The sequence below is a fragment of the Pholis gunnellus genome (genome assembly GCF_910591455.1).
Source record: "Pholis gunnellus genome assembly, chromosome: 12".
NCBI lineage: Eukaryota > Metazoa > Chordata > Actinopteri > Perciformes > Pholidae > Pholis > Pholis gunnellus.
In genome coordinates this window covers 13,590,905-13,612,562 of record NC_136539.1, presented here as the reverse complement: position 1 = coordinate 13,612,562, position 21,658 = coordinate 13,590,905, and the positions used below count along the sequence as shown (strand labels likewise).

Below are 21,658 nucleotides of genomic sequence, written 5' to 3'. Positions count from 1 at the left end.
TTTAGGGATAAACAGAAACCGGGAAAATGAGAGATTTTCACTGTATTTGTTGTGGATTTGTATGTGCATAATTTGGCTCATAATGACAGGCGGTAACAGCTGCTGGAGTATGCAGTGCACTCTGATGAGAGCTGTGATGATGAAACCAGGGTGACCTGATTTATTAGTACACAAGCGCCAGCAGAAGTGTCACAGGAAGTATTTCCATATGGATTTTCTGGGGACTTGACATCAGAGGCATGGGGGTCTCGCTCTCTAAAAAAAACACACCCTAGGCCCATCTTTTGCAAGTGGGCGGAGGGTCTAAAATAAAATCAGCTGCCACTGTCTGCTAGTTGGGACAGAGGTGAACACATAGTACTGGAGCTGGTCTCCAACACTGACTGGGATTTGCTTTTGGCTTGGATCGACCCTGCAGGTTGGGGGTGCAGTGGCCTTCACGTGGGATTTTTATATGCTGAGCTCATATTTTTTACATTTCAATATCCTCCTTACCTGGTAGGTGATGAGATCTCTGAGAGCTGTGTTTGAGTTGATTGGAATGTTTAAAAAAGCGTGTGAATGATTTTGGCTTTTCAAATGATGTTTTTATGTTAATAATCTTCCATGCGAAAACAGTAATGCATTTTAAAATCACCCTTTAGTCTCTGCAGATGGAACATGAAAGGCTGGCACTGAATTCTTGATTGTACTCCAAAATCAATTAACATTGTCCTCGTGTTGAGTGCACTTCCATTCAAAATACAGGATACAGAGGCAAAATATTAATCTTATATCAGGCATAAAATACCAAATTAACTTCGGCGTTTTAGCTTTAGAAGAGATTAGATTTTTACTAAGTAATTCCTAAATAGATGGAGTTCTGAGCTGTTTGTACCAAGGCCACCTAGTTGTTATGTCACTCTAATTCATTGTCGCCGGGCAAGCCACGAAATGACAAATACTGCAGAGTAATTACAAAAAAAAGCACAAATTATCAAATCAGAAAATCTAAAAGCTTTTAGAAAAGAAAGCTTTGACCTACCAGCTTTCCTCTATATTTCACTGAGAAACACGAGCCTTCATGGTTAAGTTTAAAATAGGCTTGATTTATTTTTGCAAGTACTTGGCGCCTAGATTACTTCACTTTCTTGTTATTTGAGCTCTCAGCCCAACCTAACGTGTCATGAGATAGCCTCAGACTGTTGACAGATTTTTTTTGGCAACAAATTTCAGTTCCTACCACACTAATCTACGGTCTATAAGTCCATCTCCTCAAGACCTTAACTTTAATATGCTGCAGTGCAGAATTTTCCACTCGAGTTTCACTGCAAGTCAAGATTTGAAGTAGAATATGTAACTATAATTCTCTCATTTTAAGAGCTGTGTAATACAAACATACATACCATTCCTGGCTAAAATAGACTGTAGGGGACTGGTAAGCTACAAATCCAAATATGTCAAGGGAAAGCAGCTAACATCAGTGCAATATTCTAATATTTGTAGATTACTTTTTGCCATGCAATTTAGAGAGTGGCATTAATAGGTATCAATTTCAGGTTTCATGATTCAGCTTACTTTATAATAAAATAGCTTATCACCTCCAGCTGTCTGTAGCGCAAAGAACTGATTAAAAAATTGATTTTATGTTTTTTGGAGTCTGTACTTTATTCAGTTTTCACTACTTTGAAAAATGGTATTCAGTGATTAAATCTGTCCTTTGCTGCCAGAAATGATATTAAAGATGTCCCCTGTCTGGCAGCTCTGCTGACATTATTCTTGATATTACAGTGAGTTTAATATACGCATGGCTTCAAGTGCTAATACACCACAGAGCAGATGATTTGTTATGCCATTAGCCTTCAGAGTATAATGGATAGTCTTATTTTGATGCTGTACTTTTTTCAAACATCAAAACAGTCTGTATTCACATTTCATCCTCTTATTTGCATCAGCATAAATAAATCCACAAAATGAATTGAGGTATGAATACTTTGAATTGGCAAACATAGACAAAAGTGTCAGCAACTGGCCTGATGGAGACAGTCTAACAGTTGGAATAGTTAACAAACACACTGACTATCTTTTCAGCAGATTGCAATACCCTGCAGGTTAACAATAATGGTCCTTTGGTTCCGGACTGATGGCTGATGCAATTCCAGACATAACTTGTAATGGCTACTTATGCGTAAAATAAAAAGGAAAGATCGGAATGACTGCTAATACAACTTCCTGTACGACCCTCTAAACCCCATAACACATGTATATGCTAATTACAATCAATCCCTTTATTGACAAAACATGAGTGGTAACAGGGACTTTATGTAAATCATCTTAAGTGACCCTTTTAAGGGGACATCAAACCATGGAGTACACTGTTAGAGAAGAATTATTTTGGACTAACCATCCGTTGTCTCTAAATGCTTCCACTTAAAGTAGGCATGGAGCAAACTCACCTCACATCATGATAAAATAATTTATAAATAGAATTATACATACAGTACATCCTGTGAGTAACTGACTGTCAGGAGGCAGGTGTGTTATTGGTTAAGATTGTAGAGAAAACAACACCACAAACATAAAGGGGTCTGACACCCTTATCAGTGCAGTTTAGTTGCATGTGTTTACACCGCTAAGTATGGTATGCTACCTCTTTATAACTGAATGATACTTAAAGGAACATTGTGTAATATTCATAACTATGTTTTAATCAGTGTATAATCACCCGAAACTAAGAATTGTTATGTTTTCCTTAGCTTAGAAAAAGCCATTTATATCTACCTGGGGAGCAGGTCCTCTTCCACGTAGTCGGCCATCTTGCACCGCCATGTTTCTACAGCAGCCCAGAAAGGACACTGGCTCTGGCGAGTTCCATTAGCATTTTTAGTACCTCTGTGTTTTTACGTTATCTGAAGGTAGGGATGAGTTCCAAAATTACTAAAGGTCGTAGTATTGATATGCCCCGATATTACTGGTGTTTTTTATTAGTACTTTTTAATGTTTCGATGTAATTTATTATCACGCTGCAGCTCGCATCTGCTGTTCTCTCTCTGTCGGGATGAGCTCCTCCAACTACACACACAGACACACACACACACACACACACACACACACACACACACACACACACACACATAGACACACACACACACTCACAAAGCACAAGCAGAGAGGCAGCTGTGGTGAAGTAAACCAGTTAAAGTGAAGGATCAAGTTGAGGGCAACTACTGCTTGTTACTGTACGTTCAATCAAATATTTGCGAGTAAAAAGTAAATACTCTATCAATACATCAACAACAAGCACGGACATGTAAACAAAAGTGAAACCTAATTCAATCAGCCACTGCCACTATGTGCACACGAGCACAGCACGCACGGTCGGCCAAAAGGGTTTTTTTCTTTTGTAAACATCTCTGCTGGCTGAGACAAAGCAGCCATGGATGGAAGACAGGACGAATGACTGATACTGACTGATATCCATGTTCTTCTTTCTTTATAAACTTTACGATACCTATCCTAACCTGTAGGCCACTGTAGTTCTCCAACATGCTTAGGAAGGAAGGGGTGAGCTGAGGGGTATTTAGTTGGTTGCAACCTGCCACAAACCACTAGATGCCACTAAAACCTACACACTGTTCCTTTAATAACACACTCAAGCATTTTATTGAAATGTTTATTGGTTATTTGTGCCATAGCTGCTGGCAGCGCAGGTTGAACCAGGGCAGGACTTCCTGAAAGAGATATAAACCAGAGGAACCGGATTCACTCTGTGGGCTCAGAGGTCATCCCACTGACCAACTGTAAGGCCGTGTACCAGCCAGCTCTCTCCAAGCAGACACCACCTCCAGCACTGCGGGGTACTTTAGTTTGTGCATGGACATTGTGCATTGTTTCTACTACAGAATACAGAGGAGGGCTGCAGAAAACATGAAATATTGTTGGCTGTATTTTGAGAGAGCTCTTACAGTTCCTTATGTAAATCTGAAACCATTACAGCACATTATGAGTTTGTGTATGTGAGAGAGCGATCCGCATGTAGCATTAGTTGCACCATGTTTGACGGCAGCCTGCACTGGAGAATAGCCTTATTAAGCACCAGTTTGATTTCTGGGCATGTAGAAATGGAGGCAGCTAATGATATTTCCTGCTTCATTAGGTCATGGAGGAGTCGGAGGTTTGTTCCCTGCCTGGGGGACTTGCCAGTGTGAGGAAACAATTTGAGACCCAGGAAACTGCAACATCCCACAATGTAACCCAGTTCCATTTTCATCACAGAACTGTGCAGGTACACATGCAGAGCACAGTATATTCATTCACGAGGCTAAGAGCATGAAAGAGATGACTGTGGTTAAATGATGGTCACGTTTCTTCTGACCTGAGCCTGTTTCCATCATTTAGCTTTGGAATTGTGTGACTGCATGGAGAGCTTTGCAAGTGAAATACGAAATTTAGGCTGAATATTAACACCGAGGCTCTGATTAAATCTTGCACCAATACTAAAGTGTGTGGGTTTAAGTCACAGACATTACTTGACATTTCTAACAGCTTCCAGTAAAACCTTCAGGGTGCTTTAAATAACACTTATATTGGAGCTCCAAGAGAGAAACTTCACAAAGAAGTGGAAAAGAATGGTATTTCTTATTTTGCTATGGTACAGTGTGAGTGAACAGCTTGACCACAGATCATCATGCCTCCATCTGTGATTAGTCATTTCAAACTGCTTTGAGCAATCTGGTCTAGCATCTTCTCTACATGGTATTCTGTAATATTAAGCTTTGGCTGGTGAAGTAAATTGGAGTGGACTAAACCCATCTGTGGCGGCAGGGGCACTGTGGTGAAGCGAGACTGAGAGATTTATCTGTGTGTTTGTGTAGCATTCACACATTTTTTACTATGTTTGACAATCATCAATCATCTTCATCTTCACAGGAAATGTCCAACTCTGAAGTGACAGTGTCAAGCAGCAGCAGCAGGCATGTCGTCCCAGGCAGTCAGCAGCAAAATTTCAACCAAGAAGAGATGGTATTTAACTTTTTCTGTCACTGTTTCTGCAGGCAGAATGAGAAGGCTTTGCTAATGAGAAACACTTTGAGTGCCTTGCTGGTTAAAACGTGGAGTAATTGCAATCAATCACATTTGTGTAATTAATGTTTTTGGGAAGTCTCTGAGAGCTTGGGCTGAGATAAAACAAAAAAACATGACATTTAATGGAAAATGTGTAATATTCATAAGTAAATGGGGAATTTCTGTATTTCCTTTTTTATCATCAATATCTTTTTTTCTTCTTTTTTTCTTATTTAGGTGTCTTACAGTGACAGTAACTTTGCATCCAGTTTTGAAAACCATCAAGATGAAACAGGTAGGATGTCGTTTGGATATTTCTATTCTCTGCCATATACGCTGTCATATGCCTGACTAATTTAAGGCCTGCCTCTATACTTGTTTCTGTGCTGACTTTTAGAAGAGGAGTTTCCCAGGTACACTACAAAAGAACTGAGGGATCGCTTTGAAAAAACAATAGAAGAGGCTGCTCCTCACAAACCAATGAAAGTAAGTATTTCCATTTCACTTAAGTTAAGCAGTATATACGAAGAGACATAATGTTTAAGTGAAAAGTAGTGGACCTTATGTAAATTAGATACCATTATATAACATTCATGCATCATTTCCTGTGAATCCCTCGTAATGGCGGACCCCAACAATGACATTTCTAAATAGAGAGGTAATAACAGAATGTAAATTTACCAAATTGCTACTGCTTAAAATATGCAAACCATGAATAATATTAATGGGGTTTGACTTCATAAGAATCTTAAGGATTATAACTTTAACTCATAGATTTATAGATAGATTAGATAAAAGCATTATAAGAAAGCAATTTATTCAGGTCAATGAATCTTGGATTGACATGTGTTCTGCTATGTGAGATTATTCATGTTTTATGATCTAATTTTTACAATGTATCAGTAAGTGTTGCAAATGTAGCAATTAGCAAATGTAATATACATATAACTGTTATGGGGTAATGTTATGGATTTATAGTTATTCCCCCGTAATTATTATTTTTGTTCCTTAAAAAGATTGGACGAGATATCAATCGAGCTAAGTGGTCCTCAAATGTGACACAAAACAACACTGTGACTAGTAAGTTGTATGAAGCATCCGCTAATGAGGTAGCAGAAGACACATTGGCTGAAGTGATGGATTATGAGGACTTTCCGCCCCCACCAGCTGAGGATTCTGACTATCTTCCACCCCCACCTCCAGAATTACTCGAAATGCCATCAGACATTGAAAATATTCCGCCATGCCATTACTCACCCGAGCCTCCAGAACCGACAAACCTCTCCAAATACCCAGTCAACAAAGAAGCTTACTGCAAGCAGAGGAGTATGTACGAGCTGAAACGTCTTTACAAGCACATTCATCCTGAGGTTCGTAAGAATATAGAAAAGGAATACTACAGCGATTACACTGAAACTGAGAACAACCAGTCAGAGAACCAGGAGTACATGTATGAGGATGACGGTGGCAGTCCCGATGATATCAACGATGAAGAATACGTGGACTGGGAGGAGATTCTCCCCGGTGAGGTGCAGGCAATGCGATGGATGTTTGAAAATAAGCCACTGGACACCATTAAGGATGAAACTCCTGACGAGGATGACGAAAACAACAAAATAACTGAACAGGAAATGATACTTGGAAAAGATGTGAGACGTACAGCTTGGATGTTTGACACCAAGCCAATGGATGAGCTGAGTTCACACAACATCAACTCAACAGAATATAAAAACAAATGCAACAAATTTGATAAAGGAGATGTCCGTGCTGCAGCGTGGCTGTTTGAAACCCAGACAATGGACACTCTAAATAAAATGCATAAGGAGGAGGATTTAACGAAAGAGATTGTGTTCACAGAGGAGGATGGTAATGCTACTATTTATATGATTGACAATAAGTACATGGAAAGCCTTGGCCATACTGAGACCATTGACGAGAGCCACCTGTTGACACTGAGGTCAGTGTTAGAGGAAATTCATGGAGAAGTGAAAACTGTTACGACTACTTTTGACACTCAGTTTCAATGCATCATCATGGGGCAATCGAGCCAAATGCTGGAGATTAAGTCTGTGCGTAAAATTGAAAGTGAATTGGAGAACTCCATAGCGTCACGTTGGCTTTTCGATACCCAACCCCTGGACATGACAAACAGAGAATCTACATCTTTGAAACTTGTTTGTAGTCTTTCCATGGAGGACAGCAATAAGGGAGACTGGGGAAGGTGGTTGTTTGAGATAAAGACATTAGATTCTCTCAATGAGTGGGAAAGCTCAAGAATGGAGAAGAAAGAGGTTACTGGAGCTGATGTGCGCAAGCACTGCTTAGTGTTTGAAACCCAGCCAATGGATTCTCTGAGGGACGACTCCAATGCGAGACCCCAGTCTATTGAAGAAATTATCGGGGGCAATGTTAGATCTGCGAGGCACTTTTTTGAAAGCAGCCCTCGAGTAGAGAGGAAAACTGACACTGAGGTCGGAAAACTTCAAAAGGCAACAGTAAATGAAGAAATGAGAGGAGATGTGAGACACCAAAAATGGCGCTTTGAGAGTCAACCTCTAGAGCACATAAGAGAGGAGAAGAAAGAGATTACTCGCACTGTGAATGTTGAGGACGATCTCACACAGGAGGATGGCACAAGCTGCAGGGCAGATGTTCGAAAGAATTGCTGGGCATTTGAGACCAAGCCAATGGATACTTTAAAAGATGATTCAAATACTCAGCTACTCGCAAAAGAGGACATTATTGCAGGTGATGTGAGATCAGCCAGAAATTATTTTGAAACAGCTCCAGCTGAGGAGTTGAAGGACCTTGCAGAGGTGGGCAAACTGAAAAGAAATGTCGCTCTTAATGAGGAGAAGGGTGATGTCAGACATCAGAAATGGCGATTTGAAAGCCAACCCCTGGAGCAGATCAGACAAGAAAAGAAAGAAGTCATCCGAACGATTGACCTGGAAGAAATTGATAGAGTTGACGTCTTAAACTACAAACAAATCTTTGAGAGCACAGATTTAAACTGGAGGGATGAATCTCAAAAGATTCTCATAGAGGGTGTGACATCCGGTTCTGTAAAAGCAAATACAAACCTGTTTGAGTCTACTTCCCTGTACGCCATGCAAGACAGCTCAGGGCACTTTCATGAGGTGAAAACAGTGCGGCGGGAAGAGGTTGTGAAAGGAGATGTAACAACGTGCAAGTGGATGTTTGAAACCCGACCAATCGACCAGTTTGATGAAAGCATTGATAAATACCAAATTATCAAGGGCATATCGAAACAAGAAATAGAGTCTGGTGATGTTAAAACCGCAAAGTGGTTGTTTGAAACACAGCCTCTAGATGGTATTAAGTACTTCAGCAATATTGAAGATGAAGATGAAGAGGTCACGGTGACAAAAAGAAATCTTGACCACATGAAGGGTGATGTGAAAACCTGCAAGTGGCTATTTGAGACAAAACCATTGGACGTCCGGTATGAAAGATCAGAGTTAAAGGGTGAAAATGAATCTGAAGAAATGAAAAAGGGGGACGTCAAAACCTGCACATGGCTTTTTGAGACACAAGCACTTGATACTATCCACGATGAGACAGAGACTATACTGAAAACATGCACTGTCAATCAAGAGGACATTAAAGGAAAGGATGTGAGAACAGCTTGTTTTCTCTTTGAGACAGAGAAATTGGAGAATCTTTCTGAGGAGGAGACGGGCTCTTTCAAGCGCGTCACTGAGATAGACATTGCGTCTGGAGACGTGTCTGGGATGAAGTATATTTTTGAAAACCAAACATCCGATATCATGACTTCTACATCTGAGGAAGTAATGCAAAAGCTCAAGACAGTTCAAACTGAGGATATACAAAAAGGAAACGTAGTGAACTGCAAATGGCGCTTTGAAAACCAATCGATAGATACAATACACGATAGCCAAGAGGAATTCATGAGCAGCCGCACAGTGAATGATGTACAAGGAGGAGATGTAGATAAGGGCCGCTTCATTTTTGAGACTTACTCCTTAGATGAAATTCAGGAGACGGACAAAGAGCTGATGAAAATGCGAAAAATTGTCCGCGATGAAGATGAAAAAGGCAATGTGAGCAATTACACCATGATGTTTGAAAGTCAGCCCCTTTACGCCATTCAGGACAAAGAGGGGCTTTACCACGAGGTCACCACTGTCACAAGCGAAGAAGTAACACGAGGAGATGTTGTCGGAACCCGGTGGAAGTTTGAAACCAAGCCCCTTGACGCTATCAAGGACACTGATGAGGTTTATATAATTAAATCTGTCATACAACAGGATGTGCAAAAAGGCGATGTCACCTCTGCCAAGTGGAAATTTGAGACACAACCACTCGACAGGATTGCTGAAGAAACGAAGACTCTCATAAAAACAGTGAATGATATTCAGGGAGGCAATGTTAGGATAAACAAAGATCGTTTTGAGTCTGACGCACTGTCGCAGGAATCTGTTAGAACGGTTAATGTGAGTGAAATACAAAAAGGTGATGTCAGGTCTGCGAAATGGAGATTTGAAACCCAGTCCATTGACAAAATAAGAAGCATGAGCTCTGAAAATCTGATAGAAACGGTTAAAAAAGAGGAGGTCGAAAAGGGAGATGTTAAACATTCAGTCTGGCTCTTTGAGGAAAACCCCCTTGATCACATTAAAGAGGTAGATGAGGACGAAGGTACAACCATCACATCACTAGACCCGATTTCCAAAGCGGATGTAAAGACAGCAACGTGGTTATTTGAAACAACACCATTTGATGACTTTAATGAGACAAAAATGGAGAAGACTACAATCCTGGGCAAGAGTGTCAAAGGAACTCTCGAGGAACTTTATAGTCAGAAAATGGTGAGGTCGAAGGGAATACTCATTGAAGCTGATGAAGTAGGCGACGTTAGGATGGCAAAATACCAGCTAATGAATAAGCAGGCTCCGGAAATTCAACGAGAGGATGTCATCAGGGGAGATCTGCAGACTATTATGATGAACCTGCTGAACAGACAGGAAAGACAGGAGCAGCAGATAGTTATAGATTCAGAAGAGAAGGGTAATATCAGTTCTACGGTGCATCAACTATTCAACCAAGAGAGTGACAGCAGTATTGAAAGGGAGGAAATATTACGTGGTGACATTCAGGAAGCTATAAACAATCTTTTTGATGAGAGCGGTTCAGCAAAACATGGAATACTCATCCAGGAGGATGAGAAAGGAGACGTGCAGATGACATTATATTCCCTTCTCAATAAACAAGAGAATGTTAATGTTGAAAAAGAGGACATCGTAAGAGGGGATATAAAGAGTGCTCTTCAAAGACTTTCCAGTTCAGACATGAAAGATGAGGCAGTAAAGATAAGGATAGACGAGACTGAAAAAGGAAATGTCAACTTTTACTCCACATGCATCGAATCTGGGGCTCTTGACTATCTTAAACAGCTTCACGTAGGATCTGATGAGATTCTGCATGACAGAGAAGAAAAAGAGAAGATCCTTGGAGGCGACATCAAGGGCACTAAACTCATCCTCGGCCGCAATTCAACGCAAATTGATCGTACAGTGGAGGATGTTATACCTGGTGATGTTCAAAACACAGCAAAAGTTTTCATGTCAGAGCCAACCCTCTCATTGGAAAGACTCCAAACGGAGGAGATAGTCAAAGGCAATTTAAAAGCTGCTTTAAATCTATTGTCTGAATCAGCAAATCAAACGGTTGTTGTAGAGAAAGAGGAGGTGGTGAAAGGCAACATACCGAAAGCCCTGCGGTGCCTGGAGAATGCGCAAAAGCGATACAAAGAGGTGGAGAAGCCAGATATCATACGGGGAAATATCAAAGGGGCGCTGAGATCTCTTGAAAAATCATCGACTTCTCGAGTTGAATCTGTTGTCGAGGATTTAGTTTCTGGAGATGTGAGGGCCACACTGAAATCTCTGGAGCTGGCAAAGCAAGCGGTAAAGGAAGTTGAAAAGGAGGAAATTGTGAGGGGCAATATTCGCACAGCAATGCAAAGTCTGCACGATGCCTCCAGTGAGAGGAAGACGTGTCAACAGGAAATAGATGTTCAGGGCAACGTCAGAGAAACAATTCAGCTCTTAATGGAGCCGAGGATGGAAAGGAGCCCAAGCCTCGAGCGTGACGTAAAGGGTGATGTGAAGATGTCAATTAAGTCATTGTATCAGACGCTGGAGCAATCCCAGCTGGAGAAAGAAGAAGTGATAAAGGGTAATGTTAAAGGCACAATTAAATCGCTGTTGGAAACAGCACAGCGTGAAACTCCCAAAGTCAGACTTGGATCATACAGAAGAGTTCGAGTCAAGCAGAGCGCCCTGGCAAAAAACTTAAATGATGATGCAAAAAGGAACATACAAAAGATAAAAACTGCTAATTCAGTTGAGACATCAACAGAAAAGCACTCCATCTCTAATGACACTGAAATTGTCAGAACAATGTCAAGTTCCGTGGAGCAGTCTGCTCAGCAATCACAAACTGTGGTGGAGCATAAAACGATTATCCAAAATCACGGCATCAAAACATTAAAGACAGAGTTTCGTAATCTAAAGTCGAAGGGAAAGAAAAAAGTAGATAAAACCAAAGTAAAAACTGATGATTACATCCTAAAACCACATGCACCAGAGCCTGATCTGCCTCTCCCACCTCCACCAGAGACAGACGCTGACCTTCCTCCTCCTCCTCCTCCCAGTGTTGATTCTGACATTGATCATCTTCCTCCTCCACCACCACCACTAACCAGTGAGCAGGACTTTCTCCCACCTCCTCCCTCTCAACAGGAACTGGACAGCATGCCAGCACAGGCAATTCATCCCTCACCAGCAAAAGCAAGAAAGATGACGGTCAAAAAAGTGAAAGCTCCGTTCTTACACCCGGTCCCAAAGCTGGAGCCTAAAGTGAAATTCAGTAAAACACAGCAGATGGAGCTTACATCCGAGAAAGTGGTAGAAATCAGCCAAACCCAATCAAAAAGAACAACACATTCATCAAAAACTGTTTCATGTGAAATCCCTCCACTGCCTGAGTCACCAAAAACGCTAAAGAAAGTTTGCATCACTCCTGTGAAATTCACCCCTCCACCCTCTCCTCCGCCCTCCATGAGAGGGAAAATTACTAAATTCACCCCTCCATCCTCTCCTCCGCCCTCCATGAGAGGGAAAATTACTAAATTTACCACTCCATTAATAAAAGCAGAAGAAAAGTACCGGAAGCTGGTGGAGGACAACACCCCCCCAACCACTCCAACACCCACTTACATGCATGACTCAGTTACCGCTGCTCTTGAAATGCTCTCCACCGTCGATACAGAGCAGTCAAATAACAATGCATCAGAAATCACCAAGGAGAGAGTTGAGAGGAAGGCATTGAGTGTTCATTCTGACTCCCTATCATGTGATTTATCCAAGCATGTCGTAGTCTTAAATACTACCCAGAGCAATGTCAGCGCTAGCCATGAGAAGATTTGCACTGATTCAACAGTTATATCTTCTGCCAAACAGGAAATTGTCTCTAATGAGACATCTAAGGTTATCTCTATTCAAAAGACCTCATCGGTATCAGCTGTTAAACAACAGATGCACACGACTACACGGAACACTATTTCTGTTTCCTCCGAGCAGTCTGCTCAGTCTGTCATGGCTGACAAGGTCCAGACCTCACTGACTGATGTCGCAAAAACTGAAAACATGTTGGCTGAAAGAAAGGATTCTAAAAGTCAGAAAACAAAGCGCTCCAACAAGCCCTATGATAAAAACGAAGATGAAATGCATTCTGATAAAAGCCACATAGAAAAGAATGAAAGCAAGTCACAATCTGAGAAAAAAGACAAAAATGTAAAAGAGTCCAGATCACCACCGCGTGATAACAAGAAGAAAACTGATCATTCTCCTACCAAGAGCCAAGAGAAAGTTTCGGATCAGCCAATGCAAACAGAAAAGGCAGCTGCCAATACAAATGGAAAAGCAGGTAAATCTAATCAAAAGGGGAAAAAGAACAATAAGCAAGAAAAGCAAGTAGAGACAAAAAGGTCCAGTGAGAGTGAGAAACAGAGTGTTTCACAAGATGTCAAGGTGAATGTGAAGGAAGCTGCTGAGGTGAAAGGGATCAGTGAACCTAAAGAAGTAAAGACAGAGTTAAAACAGGGGATTAAGAATGTTACTTCCTCTCCTGCTGCTGCCCCTAAACCTGCTGTTACGGATAGCATAACTGAGAGCCAACCGGCAACTCCCGCAAAAAAGAAAAAGAAGTCCAAAAAGTCTAAAGGGGTTGCACAGCCAGCTCAAGGTAAAGAGATTTCCACAGAATCAAAGACAGACATCATATGCACCAATACAGCAACATCTGAAAAATCACACCAAACTCATGAAACAATTGCAATTTCCCAAATTAAAACAAGTATAAATGAAGAGCAGATTCAAGTCGACAGAGAAGTCATTACCACAGAAAGCAAAGACGATCAAAATTTACAGCAAAAAAAAGGAGTTCAAAAGCAAGTGAAGGGATCTCAAAAGAAGAAAGACGTGACAGCTATTCAGCAGAGCGAAGAGAATCCTGCAGAAGAAAGTCGGGATGTCCCAATTATAGTGACAGGCAAGTCGGAGCAAAATGAACGGGTAAAGTCCACAGCAGAAAAAACAGAAGAATCTCAGAGACAAGAGGTCCAAGTGTTAATCTCTCACATCACAGAAACACAAAGAGTTTCAGAGAAGACTGATTCTAAATCTGTGAAGACGCTACTCAATACAGTTCCAGATTGGCTGATGAGTGCCGAAAGAAAGTGCGAACTGGAGGAATCTGTGGTGGAAAGTGATGCTCAAAAAAGTGAAGAAATGATTTCTCGTGTGAGGAAATTAGCAGAGGCTAAACTAATGCATCTTGAAGATAATGAAACAATGGAGAAGCATGAATACGAGCCAATATCGGAGAAATCTGTTTCTGGTGGGGCAATATCCAAGATCAGTATTGGTTCTGCCAAAATTGAGAACCAAACAAAGAAGAAGACCTCCCATGAGAGGCGGAAAGAAGAAGTCAGTCAGTGCAAGTCTGTCGACCTCCGGGCTCCCTCTCCGTTGCTGAGGATGCGATCGCCCTCTCCAACGTTTATCACCATTGAATCCACACGAAGAACTGACTCACCCCACAGAGTTACGCCATCACCTACCCTGCTGCATAGGCCACACACACCTCCCACACCACCGCCACGCAAGTGTGACACCCCAACATCACGGCTCACCAGAATCACACCCTCTCCGACTTTTGACAGAGCAGAAAATTTGGCTCGACTCAAAGACACAACAGCCAAACTCTCGCGTGGCGTCACCCCACCACCGCCACTCCCCCAACAAATCTCAGAGAGGAAGTCTGAGATTGTGGAATCACCTGCGTCTTTCCATCGGCAAATCAAAATTGATTCCCAACTTGTGGAGGCTTCAGAGACTATTGCAACAGAAAAGTTTAAAGAGAGTTTATCTTGGGAGGATCAGTGGGCTGATGTAAATTCTGCACATGTAGAAGAAGATCAAGCTAATATTTCAGACGGTTTGAATGCAAGTGGAATACAAAGTGAGTCCCACATGTTATTTTGTCAAAATGACCCAGATCGTATTGATGCTTCAGATATTCCCGAGCCATTATCTGTATCTGTCAAAGAAAAGAGAGAGTTTTTTGAAGAAGCACAAAAGGCTGAAATTCATAAGACCTATGTGCGAAAGGAGCCCATTGCTATCCCTGAACGACTGGGTCCAGACATGGAGGACTTAGAGGCAGAAAATGAGAGCAAAGAAGATGATGAGCTTCCCAGGGCGGACCTGTGTGGTCTTGTAAACAAATTTGAATCACCAGAAGAGGAATTCTTTATCAGAAAAGAGCTTATCCCACTCACGGAGTGGCTACACACTGACACTGAAAGCATAGATGTTGACAAAGAGGAAGCAAACATCCTGGAACAACAAATGCCAGCTTTTGACATCCAGGCTATTAAAAATGTTTTTGAACTGGGTGAGCAAAGTTCCTCATTCAGAGAGGGGAAAGAGGATCAGGAGGAGACTGTGTCAAGCCTGAGTGAAACAACAGCAGACACTTCAAAGCGGGAAAGTCCTCAAGAGACGAAGAAAGGCTCACGGCAGAGCACCCCCCTCCCTCCTCAGAAAACTGAGGCAGAAATTGTGCCAGCAGAACCAGCAGCTTTTTCTGAAACCAAATCAATGACAGAACATTTCTCAGATGTTGATGATTTTGGTAACAAGGTCACTGGAATAAGGACAGCTGTCTCTGAGCACTCTGAGAGTGTGTCAACCCAACGGGCTCCTTTTTCCTACGCTGATGCGGTTAAAAAACAAGCTGCATCGGAAAAGCAAACGGAAGTCATCGATGACGATGCTACTGACAAGTTGCTGAGTAATTTCCAGAAAACATGGACAGAGAGTGAATCCGTTTTCAAGAGTCTTGGCTACACCATTTCTGAGGAGACAACATCACAAGTTGTGTCACATCAGACGAAGATCGTCTCATCTGGTAAAGACCTATACAGCATGAAGCAACGCAAACTAATGGCATGGACTATGGATGGATGGGATTTATTTGAATCAATTCAGTTTGTGGTGTGTTACAAAAGCGGTATTTTCTAATCACTTGAATGAATTGTGAAGGCTTTCTAAAGAACAAAAAGTGTTGGTAATAGCCAACGACTCTAAGAAGCTACAGCCATGCTTGCAGTTCTGTGAGGCTTAACTCAGGGACAGCAGTGTTTTTGGCCAAATTAGCATGCTAGCATGCTCAGAATGGCAATGGTTACAGGCTAATGTTTAGCAGGTAATTATTCTTAGTTTAGGTTGTTCGCATGCTTACATGTACTAATTGGAACTAACCACAAAGTACAACTGAGGCTGATGGGGATGTCATGACAATCGTGCTAGAGGAAAAGTGAAGGGTTCACTGGAGAGATTATAATTCATCCTCTGGGGACCATGAATGTCTGTACCAGATTTCATGTTGGTCCTTCCAATAGCATTCCTCTGAACACAGTTTTATTAACACTTGTTTGAAAAATCATCCTTGGCAGATGGTACATCCGTTTTCTGGAGCTTTTAACTACATCTCATGATCAGTGGAGTTGTTTAAGGATGATATTTACACTGCCTCTGACATCCGACAGCAACAACGAACCTTGAACAGAAACGATCTTCCTACTTTATGACCACCTATCATGCGACGGCAACTCAACCAACTCTATTCACTAATAGACCATGACATTCAGTTGAAATATCTGGGGAAAAAACAAGCACACCTTTAATCTAATGAATGTGTTGAACTCTGTCTGCAGTGCATACAATAAGGATGATGTCCATTCAAAATATAATTGGCCTAATGGATCATTATAAGAACTGCAGCCTTTTCAAGAGACTGTCCATTAGCCGACCAGAATAAAGCCAGCATAGAGTGTAATGTTACAGCACAAGCTGGCTGAGGGTTTGCACTCAACCGGATGACAGCTTATTTGTTGTGCTCACAAAGTGCAGTTGAGAGATGCATGGAAATCTGTGCATGCATGTAAGTAGGTAGATGAGTAAATACAATAAAATCCTGACTGATACACTGAACCATTCACTCTCACGACCATTCTGAATGTTTTATTTAAGCAACTGAATTAACCGTATGAGGTACACATTTAAATGCATATGTCATATCTTTTTTTGCTTTGTACCTGCAAGATTAACCATAATAGAAAAATGAAAGAAAAGCCGCTGTTGCATTGTGAGCAAAAAAGGAAATGCTCTTCACATGGGATGAACGGGGGGGAAAAATCCAATCATTTGTATTCTATCTCTTTCAAACAGGTTCGAGTTCCAAAGTCGGAGCTCTGCACAGTATGTCGGAGGAGAGCTTATCCGATGGATGCTCTGATAGTGGACAAAAAGAAGTACCATAAATCCTGTTTCTGCTGTGAGCACTGTGGAAATAAATTAAGGTAAATATTACATTCATTCAAATCAATGGTCACACAATGGTGACCATTGATTTGAATGAAGGTTAATCACTGCAATATTCATTTGTAAATGCCTTGTTTTAATGGCAGTATAATTTATTATTATTATTATTATTATTATTTATTATTTATTCTAAATGAAAAAATGTTCTTTCCTCTTGTAGTTTAGGAAATTACGTCTCTCTCCATGGACACTTCTACTGTCGACATCATTACAAACAACTCCTCAAATCCAAAGGGAACTATGATAATGGACTTGGGCAGAATCCTCCCGCAGGAAGTGGTGGACCTATCCCCCCAGATGAGAAACTTGAATGGAGATATTCCATGAGCAGCCTAAGTTCAGTAGACAAAACACACAGCGGTGAAAACAATCTGACAAAAATGTGCGATGAAAGCAAACCACAGAGCAACAAAATATCTGTAGTTTGGCCCCCACAGGTCGATCCCCTGAAGAAAGCCTTTAGAATAGAAGATGACATTCAGCTAACTAAACCACATTGGCCCCCTCCTGACAACACTCCCAAGTCACCCAAACAACAGCACAGAAAGGCTGTTCCTAAAAGTGTCGTTTGAAATGTAATCACCGCCCATCAACTAGACAGTTTAGTTAAAGAAACCCAAAGAAAAAGCACAAAAGAATGAATGGTTAAATAAGATGCTACGAAGGAACTGTCCAATTGGTGCGATTAAGGATGTGTACGTTTGAAGGTCATGCAGTCAAGGGATTTAAAAAGGAACATGAAAAGTGAGGACATGAAAAGAAACCGTTTATACTTGTAAATGGAGCGCGAACGGAAAAAAAAGATTGTAACTGGAATAGTAAGTACGATAAAGATAGAGGTGGAGAAAGTGTGGAAAGTGGATGTAGACATGGAGCAGTGTGCCTTGAAACGACAGGCTTATCTAACGTGTAATTTTTCATTCGTTGTATTTCATCTTTATTTTTCCTGACTTTCAGCATTCACACTAATGTAACAGATAGTATTTGACACAACAAGATCTAATTTAACCGCTATAACAATGTAGTTAGACAAGTTAAACACATTATGGCTAAAAACGCCATCACGACAAGTTTAAGATCTGAGTCCAATAAAATGATGTTGGTTTCAATCTACATTTCTGGGTGACAATAAGTCAGAGGTTGAGTCACTTTTTAATCAACTGAATGTCTAAACTGTATTCCCACTGCACTTAAAAGGAGCACAGTAAAAAAATCAAATGTAATTCGGCCCTGTTTCTTTTTCATCCCCTTTGTTTTATTCTAAAATGATTTGGTTTATTGTATCATTCACTCCATTATTTTGCTACTATAATAATGGAAATAGTTTCAGTCAGTGGACTCTGTTGTATTATTCTGTCAGGTCTTTATATATTTCAACATATCAACATTTTTGCATTTGCCTCTTTTTTTAGCACCTGGTGTGCAGACTACTAAAAGAATCTTGGAATTATTTTATTTATAATATTGAAAGTATATAATGTAAACAAGTGAATTGGTGATAATCATGTTTGTTTTGGACATTTGTATCCTATTTTGAACAACAAATATTTAATTTTTTAGATTAGTTATACCTTGCTTTGTACAAGAAAATTCCTGATTCTGTCGTGCTGTCAGGCTGGTTCACTTACTTAATTGCTGATCTAAGGGCAATAAAATATTGAATTTAATTGTTTCATTTGTCTCTTTGAAAGTCTGTTACTCTGTCATCAAAGATCAAGTAGTGTCACAGAGCTTGTCAGGTGCGTGTCTGGTTGAAGCAAGAAGTCAGGAGCAGGTCAGCAGAACCCTTTCACACCGTTAGTATAATCTTCTTTAGAAGCTGTCCCCACCCTGGAGGGGATTTCCGAGCTCGAACCACAGGTGTTCTTACAGCAGACTAGGAAACCATTTCCAAGTGGTGAAAGTTTTGTAATTGAGCATTAAAAAAAGGCAGATGAGGAACAGCTTGAACACTTGTGATACAGGGGCAGAGGATACAGTGCATGCTCTTATTGAATTTTACAGTCAGTTCTAAAATAAGCTTATGGCCAAATGTGGTTATACTCATCCTCTTACTGCTCCTCAATGTAAACAAGCTTAGCATACAGTTTGCTGACTTGGACCACCTAGCTGTAAGACTATTAAAATATATTTTAATTTATATTATACGGTTAGTGTCTTAACATGTGAAGAAATTAAAAGAGAATTGAGGGTCTGAATAAGCTGATATTTTAAATGGGGACAGATAAGGTTATTGTGCGGTCTAGAGTTTGCCTACAGCTATGGCATAAGTGCAAATTTAATTTAGCATACTGACTATTGCACAGTCCACCTACACACTGGCCCAATATACTGTATGCTTTCCCATTTTAATAATTTTAGAATTGTATTTTTCTATCTTTCTAATTCCTTTTTTAATGAAAGTATTTTTTATTATTATTAGAAATAGCCTTTAAGCACATGTCTTAAGAATATACCACCCAGTATGGAGATATGCACACACGCTTTATGAAGCCTTATTAGAACACACTATAATATATATATATATGATGAGAACAGACTGGTTTGGCTCATTCCACTATTCTGTGTGTGCATGATTTCCCAGCTGGACAGGACGGGAGCTAAATGTGTGAAACAGTTTGCAGGAGTTGACGGTGAATTCTCTCACAGCGTCAATCTACCTTGCTGCCACTGTCATGCGTGCAGCCCTCACTTTCTCCCTTTGAGCGGATTGGCATAGGGATCTCTCTGATTACACTCTGATTGGTCGGCTCTGGGCTCGTCAGGCGACACGTCAGCCCGGTTGCGCTAACCATCACGCTTCCTTCCCCCCCTCGTCGAATAACAGTGCTTTAGGATGCTGGAGCGGAGCAGTAGCGTATCATCAGGACCAGAAGTGTGAGTGGGATGAAGACACTGAGTGAGGTAGGCATATCTAGGATGCTTTCTGTCTTCTAATGGCGTGTGCAATGCAGGTCGAGCTTCACTTATCTTGCGGAATGCAGTGCAATGCGGTGCTTCTACTTGTTTTCGTAATTTCTGCAATGTTTGTAGATTCGCCTATCCGCAGATACGAATCGGTCCTTCCTCATTTCCTTGTTCCTTGTGTGTCCTCGCGGGTTTTCGAGTGTCCCGGTTATTGTGGGGCTTTGATCTCTGCTTTGCGGTTTTAACCGTCTGGGTCTTCAGTGATGCAGCTACTTTATGCTCAATCCCCGTTGAGAACATATACTGCTCTCCATCCTATTTACACGGGCTGTTACCGCTGTACTTGCGGTTAGAAATGCGTAGGTTGTCCAGGACGATGGGAGGTGCAGGTGGCCAAGTTACACAGTAGCACATCAAACTTTAAACACATATTTTATTCATTTGAATGTCTTTTTTTTTTATCATCCCTCTTAGAGTGCTCGAGTACCTCTTAAAACATGATTAACTCACTCGTGTTTCACTCTAACATCTCTCCAACTGCATGTTTATGTGTCCTGACTGTTTGTGCATGTGTGTGTTTCGGCCCTGAGTGTGTGTGTGTTTGTGCAAGTGTGTAAACGAGTGAAATGTATGTATCTCCCCCCAGAGATTGATAAAGTAATTAAAAAAGTAGCCTTGTATTTGGCTTGACTGGGGAATAATAACATACGATCTAGAGAGATAATTTACTAAAGGAAATGTTCATTTCGGTCCTTCCCTCAATTGTTAGCTTGCAAAATATAATTTATTTATTAATTAATTATGATGTATTGTAGATCAATAATAAACAATGCTCAGTGAGTCAGAATCTTATGCTCAGTTGCAATATTAGCCCACTAAAACATGGACAATTAAAAAGTCTATGGTGATGATGATGTTTTGTGTATTGATAGAAACTGAGGGAACTTGCTTTGTGTCCTTGATTTATTGTGGTACATGAACATGTACTCTACTTGTACATATAGCTTAAGATATGGAAGCCTGGGTTAAAATGTGCATGATCTTAAAGACATTTAAAAATCACTTTTAGCATATTTTAGTTTATCACATACCCAAGCTTTATTTACTCATCATCACTATCTGACTGCAGCCATTCTTCCGGTTATTTAACCAATTTACTATAAATGGCAAACAATTTGATGAAAATAAATATAATAGTTTTAAATGTCACGAGCAAGCAATCTAGTGGAGCTTTTTTTTTTTTTTCTTGCTGCCATTACTTTGTCATTTTAGATCAATATCTATTTAAAACGCTAATCCCCTTCTCGTTTAACCACACGGTGGTTTCCATTACATGTCCATCTGCTGGTACGGTAATATAACATTCTGTGCCAGACTGCCTGTGTGTCCGGAAGCATCTTTATATTTATTGTGTTTGCTGCAGAGCTTTAGCTATAACTCCAATGTCCGTGTCTGTGTCCTGCTTGCTTTGACTGCTCTCACTAATCACATTTCTGCAAGGTGTAATTAGTCTAGGGAGTCTAAAGCCTTAATCCCTGGTTTAAGTGTACAGGATCTTTTTTTAATCAGTGTTGCTTCCCTTGTTACACTGGGCTTATAATCAGCGTTTATTTAGGTCTTTGTTAATTTGTTTTGTATGTAGCTTTTGTTTTGAATTAATGACAGCAGCAAGTGAAACATTATTCTGTACTTATAATGTCATAATGTTACAC

The 21,658-nt window shown here is 40.6% G+C and overlaps 1 protein-coding gene across 1 annotated transcript; it reads left to right on the top strand.

Moving 5' to 3' along the window:
* The first annotated feature begins 354 nt into the window (after positions 1-354).
* Positions 355-18,711, top strand: xirp2b (xin actin binding repeat containing 2b). The gene is made up of 9 exons (XM_079170411.1): positions 355-498; positions 3,675-3,836; positions 4,136-4,264; positions 4,909-5,001; positions 5,281-5,338; positions 5,441-5,529; positions 6,060-15,564; positions 16,887-17,017; positions 17,200-18,711. Exons 3-8 carry the CDS (start codon positions 4,139-4,141, stop codon positions 16,976-16,978), a joined length of 9,963 nt encoding a protein of 3,320 aa, XP_079026537.1. The 5' UTR covers positions 355-498; positions 3,675-3,836; positions 4,136-4,138; the 3' UTR covers positions 16,979-17,017; positions 17,200-18,711.
* The last annotated feature ends 2,947 nt before the right edge of the window (positions 18,712-21,658 follow it).